The 23,373-nt window shown below is 40.5% G+C and overlaps 1 protein-coding gene across 3 annotated transcripts in view; it reads left to right on the top strand.

Annotated features, from left to right (window-relative positions):
* Positions 1-19,660, top strand: part of FER1L6 (fer-1 like family member 6) — a 162,214-nt gene extending 142,554 nt beyond the window's left edge. For all 3 annotated transcript variants that reach the window (XM_043880377.1, XM_043880375.1, XM_043880376.1), the window contains 6 exons: positions 1,001-1,089; positions 1,544-1,642; positions 5,176-5,417; positions 7,150-7,313; positions 17,275-17,375; positions 19,155-19,660. In XM_043880377.1, the coding sequence (XP_043736312.1) occupies positions 1,001-1,089; positions 1,544-1,642; positions 5,176-5,417; positions 7,150-7,313; positions 17,275-17,375; positions 19,155-19,338 (879 nt within the window). In that variant the 3' untranslated portion in view covers positions 19,339-19,660. The remainder of the gene's footprint in view (positions 1-1,000; positions 1,090-1,543; positions 1,643-5,175; positions 5,418-7,149; positions 7,314-17,274; positions 17,376-19,154) is intronic.
* Positions 19,661-23,373: the final 3,713 nt, after the last annotated feature.

Genomic DNA, 23,373 nt, shown 5'->3' with positions numbered 1-23,373 from the left:
CCCCACTTACTTCATATAAAATCTTCCCTGACCATCCCAGCCTTTGCTGATCACTCACCTTCTCGCCTGAGCTGACAGAGCACTTAGCGTACACACAACGGAGCTGAACATAGAATCCACTGGACCTTCTTCCCATCTGGGCTTTCAAATCCCTTGAAACAGGGTAAATTTTGGTGTATGGAGTCCAGAGCAATGGATGGGAGGTCCTATTCTATCACTAATTAGCCACAGGACTTTGGATAATTTCTTTGACTTCTCTGAACCTTACTTTCTCATGGCTAGGGGTGAGCGTTGGTGGAGCTGGTGGATGTTAAGGTACATTGGAGGCAATGAAGCATGATACTTCCGACAGATAGTAGAATCTCTGTAATCCTTAGGGGTTGGTAAGAAAAGCCAGGTCTCTATAGAGTCAGCATTGCCTGTGTAAATATGTGCAAGACATTTCTCATCTGCCAAGTAGGAATTTCTACCTAGTGGAGATATTGGAGGAATTAATGAGACAATGCTTTCAATTGCACAGGGCTGCATCTACCACATAGTAGGTGCTCAGTAAGTTTTGCCCTTCTTTAGATATATGCTCTAATTTTTAATAAAAATGTAAGTTCTGTCTTTGTCAACAAATATCCTAAAAACAGTATGGATAATAATATTATATTATATTTACCTAATAACTATTCCTAGTGAAGTGAAAGTGTTAGTTGCTCAGTCATGTCTGACTCTTTGCGACCCCACGGACTGTAGCACACCAAGCTCCTCTGTTCACGGAATTCTCCAGGCACAGATACTGGAGCGGGTTTCCATTGCCTTCTCCAGGGGATCTTCCTGACCCAGGACTGAACCTGAGTCTCTTACGTTTCCCGCATTGCAGGTGGATTCTTTACCGTCTGAGCCACCAGAGACTCAACCCTCGTAAAGGGATCTGTTAAAACTGTGAATGGTCAGTGTCCACGTGGTAACCACACTTTCCCCCAAAAAGCTAGTATCTTCTTTTCTTAACAAGGGCCGTCTGCAGATGTGGGTGGATATGTTTCCTGAAGATATGCCTCAGCCTGGACCTCCTGTTGACATTTCGCCAAGGAAACCCAAAGGGTAAGTGGATGCAACTTCATCTTCAAGGAAAGAGACCATGGTCTCAGACTAAAAGACCTGGTGTCTGATACATTACATCAATCAGCTGACACCTGATAATCATGCCTGACTTTCCACCTGGTCAGTTACATCAGGAGATCAGTGGTGGTAGTAATAATAGCAATGGGGATGGAAATAGTGGCCCCTGTTTTATGGTAAGAGCCCTGAGTGTCAACATTCTTCCACATTCTGAAATATGTTGGTTAATGGAAGGAGGATCTGCTCAGAGAAATTCATATTCTGGATGATTCCAGCTGGAACACTTGGTTTTGATGGAACGAAGACCTTGTCTTAATATTTTTAACTTGGTAAAGTTGAGGAAGCTTATAGACTCAAAGCAATACCAGAATCACATAGACACCAATCGACTCAACCTCCAGGGTCTTCAACCTACGTCTCCCTTCCCTTACCCCAGGTATGAACTGAGAGTAACCATCTGGAACACAGAAGATGTCATTTTGGAGGATGAGAATATCTTCACAGGACAAAAATCGAGTGATATTTATGTTAAAGGGTAAGATCATCAGCAAACTCCATCCACCCTTTCCTTCTCCTTTTCACCCTTTAACCCCCAACCAAACTATGCCTCATGGAAGGCACTCCACCCACACCCCACAAAAGGAGGCTTTCTTACTCACCTTGTTAGAGAAGTCACTTTGTCAAATATTTGGTCATTTTACTAAGAATGATTATCTCATGAAATATTTTTGTGAGAAAATTTGTTTATATGAATGTCTCTTCCTGTTAAATGTTGACTGCCTAAACTTTTTGAATGACATTCAAAATACGTTTACACCAGCAGAAGTAGTGAACAATAGTGCTATTGATGAAAGACTAAGTGTTAAGATTATATGCATGCATGCTAAATTGCATCAGGTGTGTCTGACTCTTTGTGACCCTATGGACTGTAGCCCACCAGGCTCCTCTTTCCATGGGATTCTCTAGGCAAGAATACTGGAATGGGTTGCCATTCCCTCCTCCAGGGATCTTCCCAATTCAGAGATCGAACCTGAGTCTCTTATGTCTCCTGTATTAGCAGGCAGGTTCTTTATCCCTAGCACCACCTGGGAAGCCCACAGTGAAACCAAGGTCGCTCAGTTGTGTCTGATTCTTTGCAACCCCCATGGACTACACAGTCCAAGGAATTCTCCAGGCCAGAATACTGGAGTGGGTAGCTGTTTCCTTCTCCAGGGCATCTTCCCAACCCAGGGATCAAATCCAGGTCTCCCACATTGCAGGTGGATTCTTCACCAGCTGAGCCACAGCCTAACACAAAAGTTGAAATTTATACCTTTTCATTTGCTAGTTTGATAAAAAAAAAAAATTTACCAACCTAGGACCTAGGAACCTAAATAATTTGTATCTCTCTCTTACATCTTGGCTATGACACAAATGCCTTTGCAGGTTTCCTTTAGCCCCTAGTCAGGGAGGAAGAGGAGGTGGTAGAGAATCAGAAACAGTACGATTTAAACATGTTCCCTAATCAAGAGGGAGGGGATATATGTATACATGCAACTGATTCAGTTTGTTGTACAGCAGAAACTATACAACACTGTAAAGCACTTACACTCCAATTTAAAAAATAGGAATTGTGGTTCTTTTAGCAGGAAAATTTCAAAGAAACAAAAAATATTTTTTTTCTCCACAAACTCTGAGGAAGTTAAGAAATTATTTAGAGGTTTTCAAAATAAATATTGCATAACCTAAGGCATTCTATGATTTGAAAAAATGGAATAATAATCATAATAACAGAAGTTATCTATAATAATAACTATAGAGAGCTTCTCATCCAAAATCTTCTCGATAAACTACTTGTTTTCAAACAAAATATTCAGTATACTCTCAAATGCAAACAATAAAGTATAAATATTATTGTAATAAAGTGTACAAATTTTTTAACAACAACAACAATAAAATGTGCCCTCAGATAAAACTCATCTCAGAAACGGTAAATTCTTCTCAGTTTTATCTTTGTCTTCCCCAACAAGAAACTGTCTTCCTCATTGACACTCTCATTTCTGGTATGCCATTAAGTCATTCATTTTAGGTCCCAAATAGCTGTCAGCAGTATCCATTCTCTTCATTGTCACCACATCATCATCATCATCTTTTTTTTTTAATAGTCTTATATATTTATTTGTTTTTGGCTGTGCTGGGTCTTCATTCCTGTGTGGGTTTTTCTGCAGTCACAGCAAGCCAGGGCTACTCTTTATTGCAGTGCATGGGCTTCTCACTGTTGTGGCTTCTTTTGTTGTAGAGCACAGGCTCTAGGACATGTGGCCTTCAGCAACTGGATTTCCTGGGCGCTAGAGCACAGGCTTAGCTGCTCCAAGGCATGTGAGATCTTCCTGGGCCAGGGATCGAACCCACATCTCCTGCTTTGGCAGGCAGATTCTTTACCACTGAGCCACCAGGAAAGCTCCACCATCATTGTCTTTTTCTCCATCATTTCTTGCTGGGGTCAATACTATCTGAATTGGTCTCTCTATGTTCATTCTTGGAGAAGGCAATGGCAACCCACTCCAGAATTCTGGCCTGGAAAATCCCATGGACGGAGGAGCCTGGTAGGCTGCAGTCCATGGGGTTGCTGAGAGTTGGACATGACCGAGCGACTTCACTTTCACTTTTCACTTTCATGCATTGGAGAAGGAAATGGCAACCCACTCCAGTGTTCTTGCCTGGAGAATCCCAGGGACGGGGGAGCCTGGTGGGCTGCCATCTATGGGGTTGCACAGAGTCGGACACGACTAAAGCGGTAACATATTCATTCTTACCTCCAATAATTGGTTCTCCACATTGAAAAATGAGTTATCTTTTAAAAACACAATCTGATCACATCAGTCCTGTACTTAAAACCCTTTAACGACATCCTATTTTCTCTGGACAAGGAGCTAAAATCTCTCATAAGTCCTAAAATATCACATATGATGAGCTGCTACCTAACATCTCACTGGATCAGTTCTCCCCCTTGCCTTCTCTAGTCACACTGAGCTTCACTCCTGTCTTAGAATGTGTCCTAATTTCTTCTTCCATAGGGCCTTTGCATATCCCTCACTGGTGACTTCTTCCACCCCACCCACGTCCCTCCATCCTCTCCCCTCCAAGACGGTGGCTCCACAAAGGCAAGGATCACCTCTGCTTGCTCCCCATCAGCCCCTAGCATCTGGCTCAGCCCTTACCTCATAACCGGTATCATACATACCTTGATTGGCCGAGCACCATCTTTACCTAAATAAAGGCACCTCTACCTAAATAATTGTGCCTTTACCTTGAGTGGTACCACTCTTCTCAGAGGAGAAGGATCTTTGTTTGCTCTGGGGTAGTTTGGGGTAGAGGAAGGGATATTTGCTTTCAGAAAGTAAGTTGTATTGCATTATCAATTAGCTTGAATTTAAAGTACCTATTTTCTCAAGAGTTAGTTAGCCATGGATAAAATACTGGAGGAAAATGTATTCATTATAGCTTACTTTATACTCAGCACGGAAGAGAAAGACCGGATAATACTAAGAGGAAATAACATAATAGATCATTTGGAGTACACAAAGCTCTGGACATATATTATCTCATGTAATTCCTCAGAATTACCATGAACTAGATTCTGTGATTGCTTCCATGTTCCAGATGCAACAAAGGTACAGAGAGTTTAGACAACTTATCTGTGTAACAGAGCAATGTAATATAGTGGGTGTGGAAATGCCCCCTCCCCCATCAAGAAGTCTCCCAGAGTGAGAAGAAACTCATATTAAACTTTCATTTCACATTTCCTGAGTTTTCCCTCTTTATTGCATGAGGCTTCAGAGCTACTCAAGAACTACTGAAGACAATTCCCTAAACTGACTTAGAATGAGAGTCTTCTTTCTGCTTCAGGCCCTTTGATCCCTATTTATCGCTTTCAGAGTCAATGGAAATTTCCATCTGAATCTAACTATATCATAATTTTAAAGCTATGATCCATGACCACAATGAAACCATTTCAATCGCTCTTGATGAGGCTGATGCATGAATAATGTGCTCAGAGTGTTTAATTATTTCTCTGTCTTCATTCAGGTGGTTAAAGGGTTTGGAAGATGACAAGCAAGAGACAGACGTGCATTACAACTCCCTGACCGGAGAGGGGAACTTCAACTGGCGCTTTCTATTTCCGTTTCAGTATCTCCCAGCAGAAAAGCAAATGGTCATTTCCAAGAGGGAGAATATATTTTCATTAGAGAAGATGGAGTGTAAGACACCAGCTGTGTTGGTGCTCCAGGTTTGGGATTTTGAAAGGCTGTCTTCAGATGATTTTCTGGGTAAGGTAGAGACTTCATCAAAGTCATATTAATGTTGAGGATTTTATCCCAACTTCTGGAGAGCTTAGTCTGAATTTGCTCCACAAATAATCATTTCAATGCTGTTTAATTATTTTGATAGCAAAATATTGGAACATTCCAAATAGTCCCTTAATATAAGGTAATTGACTCCATAAGTTATGGTACATCCCTATGGTAGAAGATACATATTCAAGAAACTTTAAATTGATCTTTGCTCCAATGCTAAGAAGCTATTAAATTTTGAGCTAATTACTGGTCTCTGTACCTCAGTTTTCCTCAGTTGTAAAATGGGAATAATAAAATTATATACTTCAGAGGGTATTGGGAGCTATATACTTGATAATGTAAAAGCAAAGTACAGAGTTTCATACATAGTAGTGCTCAATAAGTAACAACCCTGCAGCCATTAAAATATTAGAATATTTAATCAGTTGGATAGTTAGGCAAGGTGCATTAAATGAAAAAAGTATGTTAAAAAAAAATCCCCTTTTGGTAAAAAAGTGTGTTTATTTGTATAGCAGAAAGAGTCAGAGACAGCCAAAGAGACAGAAAGACTGACATGAGGATATGAACTAATAAGTAAGGCAGTGGTCAACTTTTGGGAGGTAGGATTACATAATTTTTTTTTTTTTGCTTATGTACACATTCTAAGTGTCCACATTTAACAAATATTACTTTTGCCATAGGAAAGGTTATTAAAGAGAGAGAAATCTAATATCATCTCATGGCATTCTCTTATGACTTATATTTACTTGTTGAAAACACATTGTTGAAAACTAGTGAATGCAACAAATAGAAGCAGATGCACATATACAGAGAACAACCTAGGGGTTACCAGTGGGGAGAGGGAAGGGAGGAGGGGCACCCCAGGGGTGGGGGTGTGGGAGGTACAAACCATTGAGTGTGAGATAGGCTCCGGGATGGATTACACAACTAGGGAAATACGGCAAATGTTTTATAACAACTGTGAGTGGAAACTAACCCCCTAAAGATTGTATATAAATTTTCTTAAAAGAGAAAATTCACTGTTGAGACCCCACGAAGGTACTGAAAGAGTTGCTACCAGGACAGTAAGACTTAGTCCCCAACCTGGAGGAGTTCAGTGGACCCAGAGAGGGAGGGGTGATGGGGGGAGGAGGTTCTTACAGGCTGATCGGTGCTAAGTCAGGGAAAAGCTCAGAGGATAGACACAGAATCTAGATCATACTCGGGGAACAGAGAAGAGGCCCAGCAGATGACATCAGAAACTGAGGCTTGAAAGTTACATACGGTAGCTCTGCCCTGGTCTTCTACTTGCTGCCACGTTACTTTCTTTTATTTAATACTTTTTTTTTAATGTGGACCACTTTTTAAAGTCCTTATAGAATTTGCCATGATATTGCTTCTGTTTTATGTTTTGGCTTTTGGGCCGCGAGGCATGTGGGATCTTAGCTCACTGACCAGGGATGGAACCCACACCTTCTGCACCGGAAGACAAAGTCCCAACCACTGGACTGCCAGGCAAGTCCTGGTGTGCTGCCACATTATTAAAGCTTTAAATGCAATAACCATGTCTTGGTCATATTTATGTCGCAGATACCTAGCACAAGCTATTGATCCCTTGTGGTTCTGATTGAATGACCAGTGAGAGGATAGATGAATGGATGGGTGAATGAGGATAATGATGGATTTTAAAGCCCTTCCCTAACCCATTAAGGGCATCTCTTCACAGGCTCCCTGGAGATGAACCTCAATAGTTTCCCCCGAGCAGCGAAGTCTGCCAAAGCCTGTGATCTCACCAAATTTGAAAATGCAAGTGAGGAGAACAAGATTTCCATATTCCAGCAAAAGCGTGTGCGGGGCTGGTGGCCTTTTGCTAAAAGCAAAGAACTCACAGTAAGTGAAGATGGCGTGGGGGTGGGGCAGGCAGAGGACCCATGCTCTTTAAATGAGTCATTTTGTAAACTTCAAGAAAAATGACTTGAAATGACAGAGAGCCCTTTAGGGCAAAGGTTCTGCTGAAAAGGAAGAATTCTGAAAAATTTATAAATGCATTAAGCCCTCCATATTTCGGCATGCTAGATTTAATAGCAATCTATGTCAGGGTGGGTTTCCATGCTCTTGGCTTGAACATATGCCCCTGGCATTAATTTTTTTTCGACATCTCTTGAAATTATGCATACATTCCTGACGAATGTGCAATTTTAATGCAAATGCTTCATGCCTTCACCTTCAAACGAAAAACTCAATTTAAAAAGTAATCCATCCTTTTAAAACTTGCTCCAGAGGATGCTGGCAGAAAGGAGAGCCATTCACCCCTTTCCCAACTTGCCAACTTGCTCCATCCTGCGTGGCGCATACTGTAGGAGTTCAGACATATCACAAGTAGTGGGAAGAAAGTTTCTCTTACCCTTTGTTTGAGCCCCCCCCATCACTCCTGCGTAAGGGAGGATGGAGGACTCCAGTGCTCAGTGAAGTCGAGAAAAGGGGCCAGGACCGCATGGATGGCTCCCTTTCGCTTCTGTCCTTGTCTTGGGGTGAGCGTGTTCTCCCTTTTGCTCCTAGTGCCCAGAGGTCAAAGCAATCCCAAGTCAGGACCTTTCAGGTCTCAGGTCTAGATAGAGACTGAGTTCTCAGTCTCTCTCTGTTTTACAGGCTCAGTGGGGGCAAGACAAGGATTTCTTTGAGCTACCTGGGTAAATGGCAGCTGATGACCTGACTCCATAGGGTCTAGTTCTAGTGTGCTTTCTTGGAGGCTTTCTCTTCCCTCCATTCTCACTTCAGTCCCCTCTGTGAGATGGGATCGGAAGAAGGAGGATTCAAGCAGGCTCCTTCTTTCCTGTCCCCTCAAGGATGCACTGAGGTTTTACAATGTGGCAGCCTCTGCACTCCATTCCAAGCTTCATGGCTTAGCACATAATAGATGCTCAGTTAGTGAACTGATCGATGAATGGATGAGTTCAGAAATGAAGGTTCATAACAATGTTATTCATAATACCCCAAATTGGAGCCATCCAAATGTCTATCAACTGATGAATGGATAAACAAATTTGATATGTTAATAAAAATTTCAGAAACACAGACCTGATTGAAGTAAAGACGCATTTATTTGAAATTTGTTGGGACTAGAGCCAGAGAGAGGCAGATTCAAGAAGCACTTGAGTTGTGTTCTGTTCCACTACAATATGAGGGAGCCTGGTAAAGGTAAAACACCACGAAGTTAAGCATAGTTTTTTGGTTACCAATCAGAAACCCAGCTGGCAAGAAGGGTGCTTTTTAAGCAAGGATTGGTTGGGGTTTGAAATGATTATATTGTTGCAAAAGGAGGGGGAACTTTGAAACTGCAAGGTTGCAGGGAGCAGCTGGTGGCAAATACTGTTTTGAAGATGGCTAGTCCAGTCCATCCTAAAGGAGATCAGTCCTGGGTGTTCATTGGAAGGACTGATGCTGAAGCTGAAACTCTAGTACTTTGCCCACCTCATGTGAAGAGTTGACTCATTGGAAAAGACCCTGATGCTGGGAGGGATTGGGGGCAGGAGGAGAAGGGGACGACAGAGGATGAGATGGCTGGATGGCATCACCGACTTGATGGGTGATGGGTGACTGAGTGACTGAGTGACTGAGTGACTGAACTGAACTGAACTGAGTGGTGTCTTAGAATTTGATACAATTCAGAAGGTTGAAGTTCTCAATGATTTAGGAACTTGCATCCACAAAACCACCTGGCATCCATTTTGGATGCCTGAACCATAGTTACTCCATTTTGAGTTTTAAGTGGCTTTAAATATGTCACCATCAGGTATATCCATACAGTGGAATAAAATTTAACCACAAAAAGGTATAAAGTGTTGATACATGCTCCAACAGTAGACTGCTAGCTATTTCTCCAGCAGAAACAGGCTATTTGGGATTAACAAAGAACTGCAGTTCAAGATCTACAACCATGGCTAGCCATGTGCAAGTCCCCAGCAAAAAAATGGACAGAACTCTTTTATGGAGGGAAAAAGGAAGCTGGGAGTGCTATAGTTAACAAAGAATCTGTGGCTTTTCATTGGCAGAGTCCTGACTGTCTCTCATTGGATAAGCTCGCCTGGATAAACCAGGCGAGAAGAGGAAGTCTTTCTTCTTCCTGTTAGGTTCTGCTATCCGCATAGGGCATGAGAGCCCCCTTTTCTGATCTCTCCACTCTATTTAAATTGAGATTTCTGTCTACTCATTTTTACAGTTTCCATGCCTGTAAAAAGAGTAGTTTAGACTGGGTACCTCCAAGATGTGTTTCTAGCAAAGACATTCTCTATTTCCAACTCTGCATAAACTCCCCTCCTGTGCCTTGAAGCCAGCAGTCAGAACATCACTGTCTTCTTATTCCAATTACCAGCAGCCAGGAGGGGTTTGTTTATGGGCTCTGCCACCTGCCAGGCTTATTTTTAAAGCCACTTATCTGTACACCCAAGTGGTGTAATTGAGAGACTTGGATCACACAACTCCTAGTGTGGAATATGGATAATGAGTGAAAAACAGCTCCAAATGGAATTACAAAAGCATGGGAATCCTTTGGTGAAGGAACGGGAATATGTATAGAACACGTTTTTCATTAAACACATTGCATCATGCATCTTATTATCCTGCTAAAACCAACCTTCAAAGAAATCACTCTTTGAGGAGATGAAGATGGGTTTCTTTTATAGGTTAATCTTGTGAGTCTACAGGTAGGTAGCCCAGATAAGTCCCAAGAGCATAATAACTAAAATTAAAAGAGAGGTTTCTTTGCCTTCAGTTTAGTGCAAAAAAAAACAGTTGTCAACATTTACTACGGCTACATACTCATAAGCTAGGCACTAGAGGCTCAGCAATCAATAAGACACATTCCTGCCATCCAGAAATTCAGTTTAGCTGAGGAGACCTGTAGACAGACAAACGATCTGAAGAGTACATGGCAAATTCAGATTCTACAGGAACAGAGAGGGGAGATATTTTTCACCTGAACATTGTTTTTAAGACAAACTATACTATATGCATTTATAGAAAATTCAGAAGACACCAAAATGCAGAAAGGAAGAAATAGTGCCCATATGCACATTACTCAAAAAAACAATTGCTAATACATATTGTTATTCCCGATATATATAGATTTTGGTTAATTTTATATAGTCGTGATCACTCTGTGTTAAAAATAATGGCTTGTTCGTTTTGTTTTACTCAATGTTATAATAAGCATTCCTCTACATAGTATTATGAATATGATTAACTCTTTATATTCTCAAAATAGAAATGCCACAGTTAAATCATGTGTTTTTCCTCAACATGTGTTCATTTAAAGAAATTTAAGTGTGCAGAAAAGTTGACTAGGACAAGGATCAGTCAGTCATATACCCACCATCTAGAATCAGCATTTGTTGATACTTTGCCATATTTATTTTACCTCTATATGTGAGTATATATATGTGTGTGTATATATATATACGTATAGGTATAGATACACACACACATACATTGGCTGAACCATTTAGGAGTAAGTTGTAGACATTCTAACACTTAACCCCTAAATACTTCCATGTACATATCCTGAGAATATGGAAATCCTCTTACATAACTATAATGCCATCATCACATATAAATTAATACTATTGTCTAATATAACTTGATATCCATATCATATTCATTTCTCCTTCTATAAAAAGATACCCTATTGTCCTCAAATGTATTTTCTAGCTGTTTTTTTTTAAAATGAGATTCAGTCATAGTTGATATGTTGCTATTACTTATCTTTTTGATCTATTTTATTTTCAAATAGGCCCCCAGCCATTTTTATCTATCATCTGTCTATCTATCTGGCTATCTATCTATCCATCCATCTATATATTATCTAATTATATCATTGTTTTTCATTTATTAGTTGGCATTTATGTGTTAAGAAGAGCTTTTTCTCATCAAATGGATATATACTATAGTCACCACATCCCCTAAAAAAAATCAGATAAATGTTTAATTCTCTCCATTCACTACCAAGTTTTTGAATCAAGAATTAGTGTAAGATTCATACTTAGTGGTGGTAAATGAGATTTTTTTCTCTTGCTTTATTTTTTTTGTATCATCATTGACTCATGAATTTAAAATTATTTTTTTCTAACCCAGTAGCAAACAAGGTCCCTAGCACCCTGACACTTGTTTCTAAATACCAATTCCAACTAAAAGAATCCATATATTTTTGGGGAAATGGCTGTCTCCAGGTCAGGGGCAGATAAATGCAGTGTGACCCTGAGACATCTCATTATAACAAATAGGACAATTTGAATATCCAGAAGAATAATGACTATGTGTTTTGTGTTAAAGCTTTTACTGAGTTTTGAATTATTTCCTTCAATTAGCTATCGAGAAATGGAGTTCCTAGGTCCAGAGTATGATCATGTACTGTAATGCACACAGTCACACACACATGCATATGTGCATGTACATATATATGGGTATGTGGGCTTCGCTTGTGGCTCAGCTGGTAAAGAATCTGCCTGCAATGTGGGAGACCTGGGTTCGATCCCTGGGTTGGGAAGATCCCCTGGAGAAGGGAAAGGCTACCCACTCCAGTATTCTGGCCTGGAGAATCCCATGGACTGTATAGACCATGGAGTCCCAAGGAGTTGGACATGACTGAGCAACTTTCACTTTCATGTGTATATGTATGTATTGTGTATATATGTATTCCTCTTTCTAAAGGATTTAACCAGCATACATTCCCACCATTAATGTATGAGAATGCCTCATCTTATACAAGTGAAGGTTGTGTTTAAAAAGCAATCATTATTGCTGAAGACAGCATATCCAACCTCAACAGAATCACTTCTTCGCCTCCCCCAGCTTCCTCCCTCGGGGCTCAGTGAAGTGTGAAGCCCATAAGCAATGGCCGCGATACCACAAATCTAGTCTTGTCAGGACCTTTCCTTATCATTTTCTTCCATCCATAGATGTCATTAGGTTAACAGATAGTCTCTCAAAGTGTCCACTCTTTCTAACTCTGATTTAAAATTACATTGGGAGGATATTATTAGCTTAAAGCTTCTCCTTGGTGCTTGGTTGAATACTGATGATTGAAATAGGATATGGCCTCTGTGTGGAGAGATATGGAATGAGGAGCAGCATTTATCAGACTGCGTTAGGAAACACCTTCCCCCTGTTGCCTTTGTGATGCCAGATAAACCCTTCATGCCCACTCAGGCAGGGCAGTGAAGCGGGGTCGAGGCTTTTCATAATATTAGCTAATGACTCCTATGACTTGGGCAGAATTCATTTCATATCCTCTGCCTCCTTTTTTTTTCCTTTTAAAATTTTTCTGTGAGAATATGGGTCCTTGGGATTTTTTTGAGAGTTTTCTGAATAAACAGAATATATTTCTCATTAAATTATGCATTTCTGTCCATGAAATAGTGTTGAAGGTAAGAACTATGATTTTTTAAGAGTTTGATATTCACCAACACCGGGGTGAGCACTGTATAAGTGTTATTTATTTTTCAAAGCAACTTTATGGGGTACATGCTACTAACATCCCCAGATGAGTGAGACAGAGAGGGCAGGTAACTCACCCAAGGTCACACAGCTAGTAAGTGGTAGAATTTGATTTCAGATATAAATTTGTCTGCATGAAATCCTACTCACTCAATTCCTGTGCTGTTAGGCTATGCCTTGCCCTACTATTCTCTGTTACTGAAGGCCAACTATTAGATGGAAGTCAAAAACATGTTTTTCTTTTCTTTTTAAAGCCAATTTTATTAATACATAATATGTTTACATACAGAAAAGAGTAATATACATTCTAGAAAAGTGCACCAACCATGCATTTTTACACACTGGACACTCCCATCAGTACCTAGACAAAGAAGCAGAACCTCTCCAGTGACCCAGACCCCTCATGCCTCTGTCCTGACCACTATCATGACCTCTAACCTCATCAATTGATCCGTTGCCTTCTTTAGCTAAATGAAATCACACATAGTGTATCATTTTGTATCTGGCCTCATCTGTGCAACATTTTCCCTCTTTATAGCAAGTATGTGTTTTTCAACATTTAACATCAAAAATATATTCTAATGCTGGGGAATGGCAGTGATTGTGAGATTCTTCTTGAACATTTCAGAATAGGCATATTGATTGATTGTTAAATAAATAGGCTGGTTCACTTCTTCCACAGAATGAAACCACTTAGACACATAAAATAGCAGAAGATATTGTTGTTTAGCTACTCAGTTGTGTCCAACTCTTTGCAACCCCATGGACTGCAGCACACCAGGCTTCCCTATTTGTCACTGTCTCCCTGAGTTTGCTCAAACTCATGTCCATTGAGTCAGTGATGCCATCCAACCATCTCATCCTCTGTCGCCCCCTTCTTTTGCCTTCAGTCTTTCCCAGCATCAGTATCTTTTCCAATGAGTCAGCTCTTCACATCAGGTGACCAAAGTATTGGAGCTTCAGCATCAGTTCTTCCCATGAATATTCATGGTTTCTTTCCTTTAGGATTGACTGGTTTGATCTCCTTGCTGTCCAAGGTATTCTCAAGAGTCTTCTCCAGTGCCACAGTTTGAAAGCATCAATTCTTTAGTGCTCTGCCTTCTTTATGGCCCAACTTTCACATCTATACATGACTACTAAAAAAAATCATAGCACTGACGATATGCACCTTTGTTGGCAAAGTGATGTCTCTGCTTTTTAAAACACTAGGTTCGTCATAGCTTTTCTTCCAAAATAGTGGAGGATGGGATTTGGTGTCAGAGGACCTGGGTACAAATCCTAGTTTTGTGACATAGGTTAGCAAATATCATCAAGCCTTCGTTTCCTGAGCTGTAACCTGAGAATAAAAATGTCATCTATTTTGCCAAGCTGTCAAGTGGTTTAAATGGAATAATACACCACCATGCAAGTTATACACACTCTAGCTAAGCTTATTGTTAATCAATGAAGAAAAAAAGGCACCTGTGATCCCTTCACTCTCATACTCACTTGTTCTCCACTGGATTTTGTCCTCTGTTCCAAACATTCTGGAGCCCAGCAGTTGGTTAGTGACTCTTAAGCTCTGTCAAGTATAGAGGAGTTGAATGAGGCTCCTAGCACATAAAAGTGTTGCACAGTGGAGCCCAGGTCATTGCTGAAAAACCTCTGGAGACCAGCCAGAGGGTCTTATCTTACAGATTGGAAGCCCTCTCTGCCATGCATTGGGAGCTGGCTTCTTGGGTTTATTCCAGCCATGAAATCTTACACAGTTATCCTAAGCTCTAACTCTGCCTTTCATGAAACCTAAAAGTTAGAGCCAAGTTGCTTTAAAGAGCCTCTGGCCATTTGATAGATGAGGAGACTAAGGCCCAAGAAGACAAACACCTTTAGGTGGCAATGATGAAGGCAATCATAGAATCATCTCATGTTAGAGCTGGGAAGGGTCTCATAAAAATTTTAGTCCAATTATCTGGCAATTGGAAGGCAGCTTGCTATAAAGGAAAGAGCATGAACTTTGGAATCATACAGAGTTTGGTTCAAATTCCAGTTGGTTATCTAATTGCCTATGGGACCTTGGGAAAGTTATTTGACTTTTATGGCTTTATTTCTCTACCTATATAAAGGAGACCTACTTTTCTAGTCACTATGATAGATAGATTATAGACAAAAAAACAAATCTGGGGCAAAACAAGCATTCAATAAAGCATTGCAATTACAGTTAGAGTTATATTACTATTATTGTGATGTTAAAAGATGTGTAGAGGAGTGACAAGAATGGATAAAACTTTATATTCTTTCTTTCCAAGTATTTCCTTAGTCCCTTTATGTGCAAGTCATTGCTGATGGAGCCAAAATTTCTCAATAGGAATGAGTATATATACACATATTTTTAAGGAATATTTCTGGGTCATATGAATTTAATCCCTTCTGAGTTGGGTCACAGTGCTAGTCTAAAGAATGGATGAGTCTACCTAGATTTGAACTCATGACTTCACTTGTAATAAAAGCCCACTGTGCTTCTTTACTAATTCAGACAGCCATGACAGTATGTCTCTGCGCCTGCTCCAAAAAAGTGAAAAAAAAGTGAAACTGAAAGTCACTCAGTTGTGTCTGACTCTTTGTGACCCCATGGACTATACATTCCATGGAATTCTCCAGGCTAGAATCCTGGAGTGGGGAGCCTTTCCCTTCTCCAGGGGCTCTTCCCAACCAAGGGACCCACACTCACCCCAAATACTCTATTTCTCTCTAATTTCTCCCATGATTACATTTTTGTGGCTGCCAGCAACTAAACCTGTTTGTTAAGAAGCCCTGGCTTGGGTTTCCCTGGTGGCTCAGTGGTAAGGAATCCACTTGCCAAAGCAGGAGACACAGGTTTGATCCCGGATCTGGGGAGAGCCCACATGCCGCGGAGCATCTAAGCCCACAGGTCACAGCTGTCGAGCCTGTGCTCTAGAGCCCGGGAACCACAAACCATGGTGCACTCTAAGCCCATGTGCCACACCTGCCGAAGCCCATGTGAGCTAGAGCCGGTGCTCCACAGCAAGAGAAGCCACCGCGGTGAGACCCCTGCCTACCACAGCTGGAGAGCAGCCCCACTCACTGCACCTGGAGAAAAAGCCCATGCAGCAATGAAGACCCAGCACAAAAAAATAATAAATAAATAAGAATGAAATATATATATATATGTATGAAGAAACCCTGGCTTTTTCAGAAAGAATAAATAAGTTAACACAGATCATTGGTTCATTAGAACCTTAGACCTTTTTATTGGGTAAGAAATCAACCTCAAAAGTCAGGTAATGCCCCATCCACACGGGATTCAGAAAGGCAAACTTGACAGCAAACATAGGTGCTAAAATTCCTTGATGTTGCTCCAGTCTCCTGCCACTTCTGTGTCCCTCCTATCATCTTGAATCTTTTCTAATTTTGTTTTTTTTGGCCACATCACACAGCATGTGGGACTTTAATTCCCTGGCCAGGGATTAAACCTGTGTCCTCTGCATTGAAAGCATGGAATCTTAACCACTGGACCACAAGGGAAGTCCCTCACCTTGAATCTTGATCCACAAAACCAAAGGAGCAGGAGAAAGTGTCTCCTCCACCAAGAACAGGAGCTCTAGTAGATCAAGGATCCTATTTTTCTTAATCATTAAGTCCCCAGGGCCGAGAACAGTGCCTGGTATACAGGGAGCCTCCAAAAGTAGTGAATGAGCAAGAAAGAATGACTCTCACCTTTTACAGAAGTCCTGTCTCGTCCTTTGATAACCCAAGACTTACATCCCTGCCAATAACCTTGGCACGGTGCTCTGAAGAAGCTTATGATTCACAATTTTCAAACCAAAGAGACTGTTTCTCTCTGAGGGAAGAGAAGGGAAGAGAGTGCTAGAATAAAAGGATAATTCTAAAATACTTAGAGGGCACAACAAAAACAAGGATGACAGAAAATCCATTTGGCAAATGTAGGTCCGTACACACCCAGCTCCGCTTGAGAGTCATTGACAGAGAAGAAAGATGGTAGCAGATTCAAAAGGGTTTGCTACTCAAGTAATTAGTCCCCTTTTCTATTTTCTATAATTCATATTGCTTCTACAGATATTAAATGATTACAAATGAAATCTGTGTGTCTATGTGTACACATGGGACCTCACAAAAGTCGAGTAACATTATTTCAGGACTTTTATTGTCCATCGTAAAAATGGCTTCTCCCAGGACCAAAAAGATAATATTTCCTTGAAATAAAGCAGCTGGGTAGTCAAAATCCTTCCCGGCGTTCTCCCACATGATAACAGTTCTTCTAGAAAGTTGGCCTTGCCCTCCCCCCCAGCCCCCACCCCGCAGCGCTTTGTGACTAGAAACTGAGAGTTTTGTCTTTGTGCAGGGGAAGGTTGAAGCCGAGTTCCACCTCGTGACGGCAGAGGAAGCTGAGAAAAATCCTGTTGGAAAAGCCCGGAAAGAGCCAGAGCCCCTGGACAAGCCCAAGTGAGTGAAGTCACGGGGGCGAGGGGATCAGACACGGGAAAGGCCCTCTGTGGTCCCCATATCAGTGGATGCAAGCATTTCTCCAAAACATCCCTCCGGGAGAAGCGAGAAGTGAGGAGGAGTCAATAGGTCCAATTCATGTAGTTTTGGGTTCTTTTTGTTTTGTTTGTGCTTAGTCAGTCAGTCGTATCCAACTCTTTGCAACCCCATGGACTATAGCCCACCAGGCTCCTCTGTCCGTGGGATTCTCCAGGCAAGAATACTATAGTGGGTTACCATTTTCCTGTTCCAGGAGATCTTCCCAACCCAGGGATCAAACCCAGGTCTCCCGTGTCTCCTGCATTGCAGGCTGATTCTTTATTGGCATGGTTCTATAATTGAAAAATATTCCAAAAATCTTAGTATCTGGCAAATGGAAAGGACACTTTTTCATAATACTACCAAATAAGCAATTCCAGAATAATTTCATATATTTTTTCAACTAATTTTGTATGCAAATGTGAGTTTCACATGAATTTTTTTCCTAGTCTTTCTCTAATCATGCATGCAAAATTATCTTTATATTTCACTTATCCTTGGCTGAAAATTGTTGCCATAATTGTCAGAGGATTTTTTTTAATGGTTGTGGAATTGTTCATAGACTCGATACCCATATTTAAGTTGGTTGCCATCCCATAGTTGGATGTTTAATTTACTTCTACCTTTTTCCATTATTATAATATGATAAAATGTTTCCCCTTTATAAATTATCACTTAAAATAAATTTCCAGAAATAGAATTACTAGCAGCGAGGATTACCATATTCAGTTTAAACCATGGTTATATATCAATTAAAAAGTAAACACATGGGGCTTCCCTGGTGATCCAGTGGTTAAGACTTCACCTTCCAATGTTGAAGGTGCGAGTTTGATCCCTGGTTGGGAGCTAAGACCCCACATGGCTTGTGGTAAAAAAAATCAGAACATAGGACAGAAGCAATATTGAAACAAATTCAATAAAGACTTTAAAAATGGTCCAAATCAGAAAAACTAAAAAAAAAAAAAAGTTAAAAACAGTAAACATATATATTGATAGATATGAAATATGTACACAAAATACCCTCTCAAATTACAGCTATCTTATTCCTCCCTGGACCCCAAGTGTCTCCTGATGAGTAGGTGTTCCCTTCTTTGCACCTATATTTAATCTTTCATAGTGTTGGGAACATAATGGTTGCTTCATTAATTCAAAATTATTTATTAAGCTACTGTACCTACTTAAAAAAAAAAAAACCACTTTGAAGAACACCAAAGAAATATATAAACTCTGCCTTCCAGAAGCTTTCAGTCTATTTAGGGAGGGCACACAGATTCATAAAATAGTTATCAGAGTGTGGAAAACACATATTAGGTTCAAAAAGTGGGTAGGTCAAGCAACGAGTGAGGTAGGAATTCAGAACGAGAGGAATTATTGTGGACTGGGGTAGTCAGGGAGGGCTTCATGGAAGAGGTGAGGCTTGAACTGGTCAGGGTAGGGCAGACAGAGGGCTATCAGTTCTCTGGCTAGGTTTTAACTAGGCTCTTGCCCTCCTCAGGACCACTCTTTAGAATGATGAGGAATCATTATCACATAAAAAGTTAGCTTGCTCCTGCTTGAAGACAACATGGTCTTCTCCCATTTTCAGGCCTCTCGTTGTGGGTCCTCGCAAAACTGAGAGTCAGAAATCCTTCCTGAGATCTTGAGATTCCTATGTGTTGACAATCTGGCACCTCCCCTGATCTTCTCTTGCTTCCTTCTCAGCCGCCCGAACACCTCCTTCTCTTGGTTCGTGAGCCCCTTCAAGTGCCTGTACCACCTCATCTGGAGGAATTACAAGAAGTACATCATCATCGGTTTCATTCTGATCATCCTCATCATCTTCCTGGTCCTCTTCATCTATACCTTGCCGGGAGCCATCAGCCAAAGGATTGTTGGGGGCTCGTAGAGGGTCATGGCGAATCCAGACCTTCCCTTTCTGCTGATCCCCTCTTCTTTCTCATCTGTAAATAGATAGATAGGAATGTGTGCTCTGTGCAAGCACCATACTAGGTGCTAAGGGGGTAAACCCAAAGACCTAAGAGTCACTCCCTATAACTAAAGACACATCAGCTCTTCTTGGAGGAAATTGGAGAGGAACAGTCCCTCCCTACTTCAACCCCTGCTACCCCTTTTTCCAACTGAAAAGCCTTAAGTCATGGTTTTGCCCATGGGCAGCATGAAATAATGGTTCTTTTACCCTATAGTAGTCACTGGTGACCTCAAATTGACTTAGGTGAATATTTTCTTTCCATATTTGGTTTTATTCTTAGTTTAATTCTAGGTCTCAGATATTATTGGAAACACTTCTTTTTAAGTATTAAGTAAAAATTTTTACTGCAAATTAAACTAAAAGCATTTTAGCAAATTACTAGATGTTTAACCTGTCCCATATATCTTCAGTTCAGTTCAGTTCAGTCACTCAGTCGTGTCCACAGTACTGGAAAAGGTCAGTTTTCATTCCAATCCCAAAGAAAGGCTCAAACTACCGCACAATTGCACTCATCTCACACACTAGTAATGCTCAAAATTCTCCAAGCCAGGCTTCAGCAATACGTGAACCGTGAACTTCCAGATGTTCAAGCTGCTTTAAAAAAGGCAGAGGAACCACAGATCAAACTGCCAACATCCGCTGGATCATTGAAAAAGCAAGAGAGTTCCAGAAAAATATCTATTTCTGCTTTATTGACTATGCCAAAGCCTTTGACTGTGTGGATCACAATAAACTGTGGAAAATTCTGAAAGAGATCGGAATACCAGACCACCTGACCCATATATCTTAACCTTGTTTTAATCCTTACAGTTTATAGGACACATTCAGTTATTCAGGCTGAGAAGCTGGCTAGGAATAAACTTTATATATACCACTTAAAATACTTTATCATTGAAAGTCCCATCTAAAAAGGAGATGTTGCTGGTTCTCCATTAAATGCTTGTAGAACCTGCTCAGTAGTAGTAGTGAGTTCTGGAGAAGTCCATTTGTGTTTATGCTAAATGGATTTAGCATATGGCAATTTCCAAGTGGGAATTAAAATATGATTCTAGGTATGTGTGAATAGGATGGGGAGCTCCATGAGACCAGTAGGAATTCTCTTTAGTCAGATATATAATCCCCACCAAATATGGTGTTCCCCTAGCCCTACACCGTGATGTGAATACCATCCTTTGCATTATTCAGTCTTACCACCATATATGGTACGTCTGTCATGACTCTTAAGCACAGATTAATGTCAAAAGCAGTCTTAGAAACAACACCCAATACACTTGTCAGATGGGGTCAGTTTTTCTTAGAGTAAATCTTTGATCTTCAAAGTAACACAGTCTAGATCTGCCATCCCATCTAAAGCAGGGAGCGGAAGTGAGGGACTAGTGTTCTCAGGTGAAATAGGAAACAAAAGAATTAGAATGTTTGGCCTCAAACACGAATAAGTATGGCAACCGTTTCTTTCTTTCTTTCTTGAGGGGCCATTTGGTGGTATGGAGGAAGCTGGATTGGGGTTCCCCTCTCGACACCAGAAGCACTGGGGCTACTGTTTTCTTTAGATAGTCTTACACATAGCTCAGCTGCTAAAGAATCTGCCTGCAATGAGGGAGACCTGGCTTTGATCCCTGGGTTGGGAAGATCCCCTGGAGAAGGGAAAGGCTACCCACTCCAGTATTCTGGCCTGGAGAATTCCATGGACTGTATAGTCCACGGGATCGCAAAGAGCCGGACACGACTGAACAACTTTCACTTCACTTCACACATGTGTTATTTCTGTAAAATGACGCATGTTACTTCCACATGAGAAGTCATTTAGAATGTTCCTGTTTCATAAAAGATTGAAGTATTAGTGTTGTTCCCTGAATTCTAAACACTCACTCCTTAGTAAACATATGTCCTATTTTCTTAAAGTGCTAAAAACTAGAGCATTTATAGCATGAGGATGTTTCCTAGTGTGATTAGTTACATAAACTATGGATAATTCTTACTGTGAAATAACAGACATCAAGAATGACATAGCTCAAATTATTTGATGGCATGGAATATATACATTGAGTACACTGTAAATTTAAAAAAAACTGTATGTATAGCATGATTTAAAAAGAAAAATATGTACATATGCATAAATTAAATGTCTGGAGGAATATGCCAAAGTGTTAATAGTGGTCATCTTTAAATAGCAGTTGGAGAAGGAAATGGAAACCCACTCCACTACTCTTGCCTGGAAAATCCCATGGACAGAGGAGCCTAGTAGGCTACAGTCCATGGGGTCACAAAGAGTCAGACACGACTGAACGACTTCACTTTCACTTTAAGTAGCAGTATCTTTTCTTTCCCTTCTTGTTTCTCTATTTTTCCTAAGATCTCTAAAATAAATATGCTTTGTTTTTAACATCAAATGTTTAATAAACAATTATAAATTTAAAGATGTTCATTTAAAACTATGTATTGAGTGTCCCTTGTGTGCATAGCAGTGGGATACAGCAGAGGTAAGATAAACGCAGCCTCTTGTTGCCATGGATTTTGCATCCAGAACCTCCTCAAGATATTGTTTATCTCCAGATTATGGTTTGTCTAAGAAGAACACTAAGTAAGGAATGTGTTTTTCACGGATGAAGTTTAGGGAAAAGCACAACACACGTTTGCGGCGATGTTGAAAAGCAAAAGAACAACTTTATTTTTAGGACAGATTTGGGAGGAAAGTATTATGCTTCCTGCTGGATTCTGGACAGTGAAATGCCAAGTCAACACTTGACGAAACAATACACATTGTTCAATCCACAATAAAAACAATAAAAATGGGAAATTCTTCTAAGTTAAATACAGCTCAAATTTTCTTTGATGTCATATTGAATGCTGAAAAGCAAAAGTATTTGAAACACTTTCAGATCAGATGGTGCTATAAGAAATGTGTGAGGAGCAATGGTAAGTGAGGATAATTTTGGAATCAGCTCTGTCTGGTGTTTTACACATAGATTATCACTCATGGCCTGTCCTGTGTAGAAAATAAATAAATAAAATAAAATAATGTTCTAGGCCAACTGTGCACAGCTGGCCTTAAAGGAACTACAGCTTAAGAATTTTAAAAATTTAGGACTCCCCTGGGGGTACAGTGGTTAAGAACCTGTCTGCCAATGCAGGAGACAAGGGCTTGATCCCTGGTCCGGGAAGATGCCAGACGCCGTGTAACAGTTAAAGCCCTGCACCACTTCTGAGCCCGCACTCTAGAACCCTCGAGCCACGACTACTGAAGCCCATGCGCTTAGAGCCTGTGCTCCGCAACAAGAGAAGCGATGCAATGAGAAGCCCGTGCACCGCAATGAAGAGTAGCCCCCGATCACTGTAACTAGAGAAAGCCCACAAACAGCAATGAAGACCCAGTACAACCAAAAACTAAAACAATTTAAAAAGTTAAAGCAGAATACCCATTTCCCAAGAAGCTGTCATGAGTCCCTACTTGTATTCTTCAATGGGATTAATTTTTTTTAATTAATTTACTTATTTTAATTGGAGGCTAATTTACAATATTGTAGTGGTTTTTGCCATACATTGACATGAATCCACCGTGGGTATACATGTGTTCCCCATCCTTAACCCCCATCCCACCTCCCTCCCCATCTCATCCCTCAGGGTTGATTAATTTAAATCTATTCATTTGATGGATTAGAGTTGTTCTTACTGCTTAAATCTGGCTCAGAGTGGTTTTGCTTATTTTTTTTTTAAAAACAACATTTAAATCTTTCCCCTCAAACTAAGCAAAATGGAATACCAGCAACAACATCATGAAACAACTCACAGGATATGATATCCAATTCTCCAGTAATAGAAATGGTCTGTGTCTTTCTTGCTCTTTTCCCTCAAAAGACACATGAATGGAAATTGGAAAACTAAACTGTCTTTGTCACAGCTGGGGCCAGTTGGTGTTTATTCATTTGACAGATAACTATTGAGTTCCATCCT

This window comes from Cervus elaphus, chromosome 21 (genome assembly GCF_910594005.1).
Source record: "Cervus elaphus chromosome 21, mCerEla1.1, whole genome shotgun sequence".
Taxonomy (NCBI): domain Eukaryota; kingdom Metazoa; phylum Chordata; class Mammalia; order Artiodactyla; family Cervidae; genus Cervus; species Cervus elaphus.
Note: the sequence above shows the minus strand (reverse complement) of the source record. Positions and strands in the feature narration are given on the sequence as shown.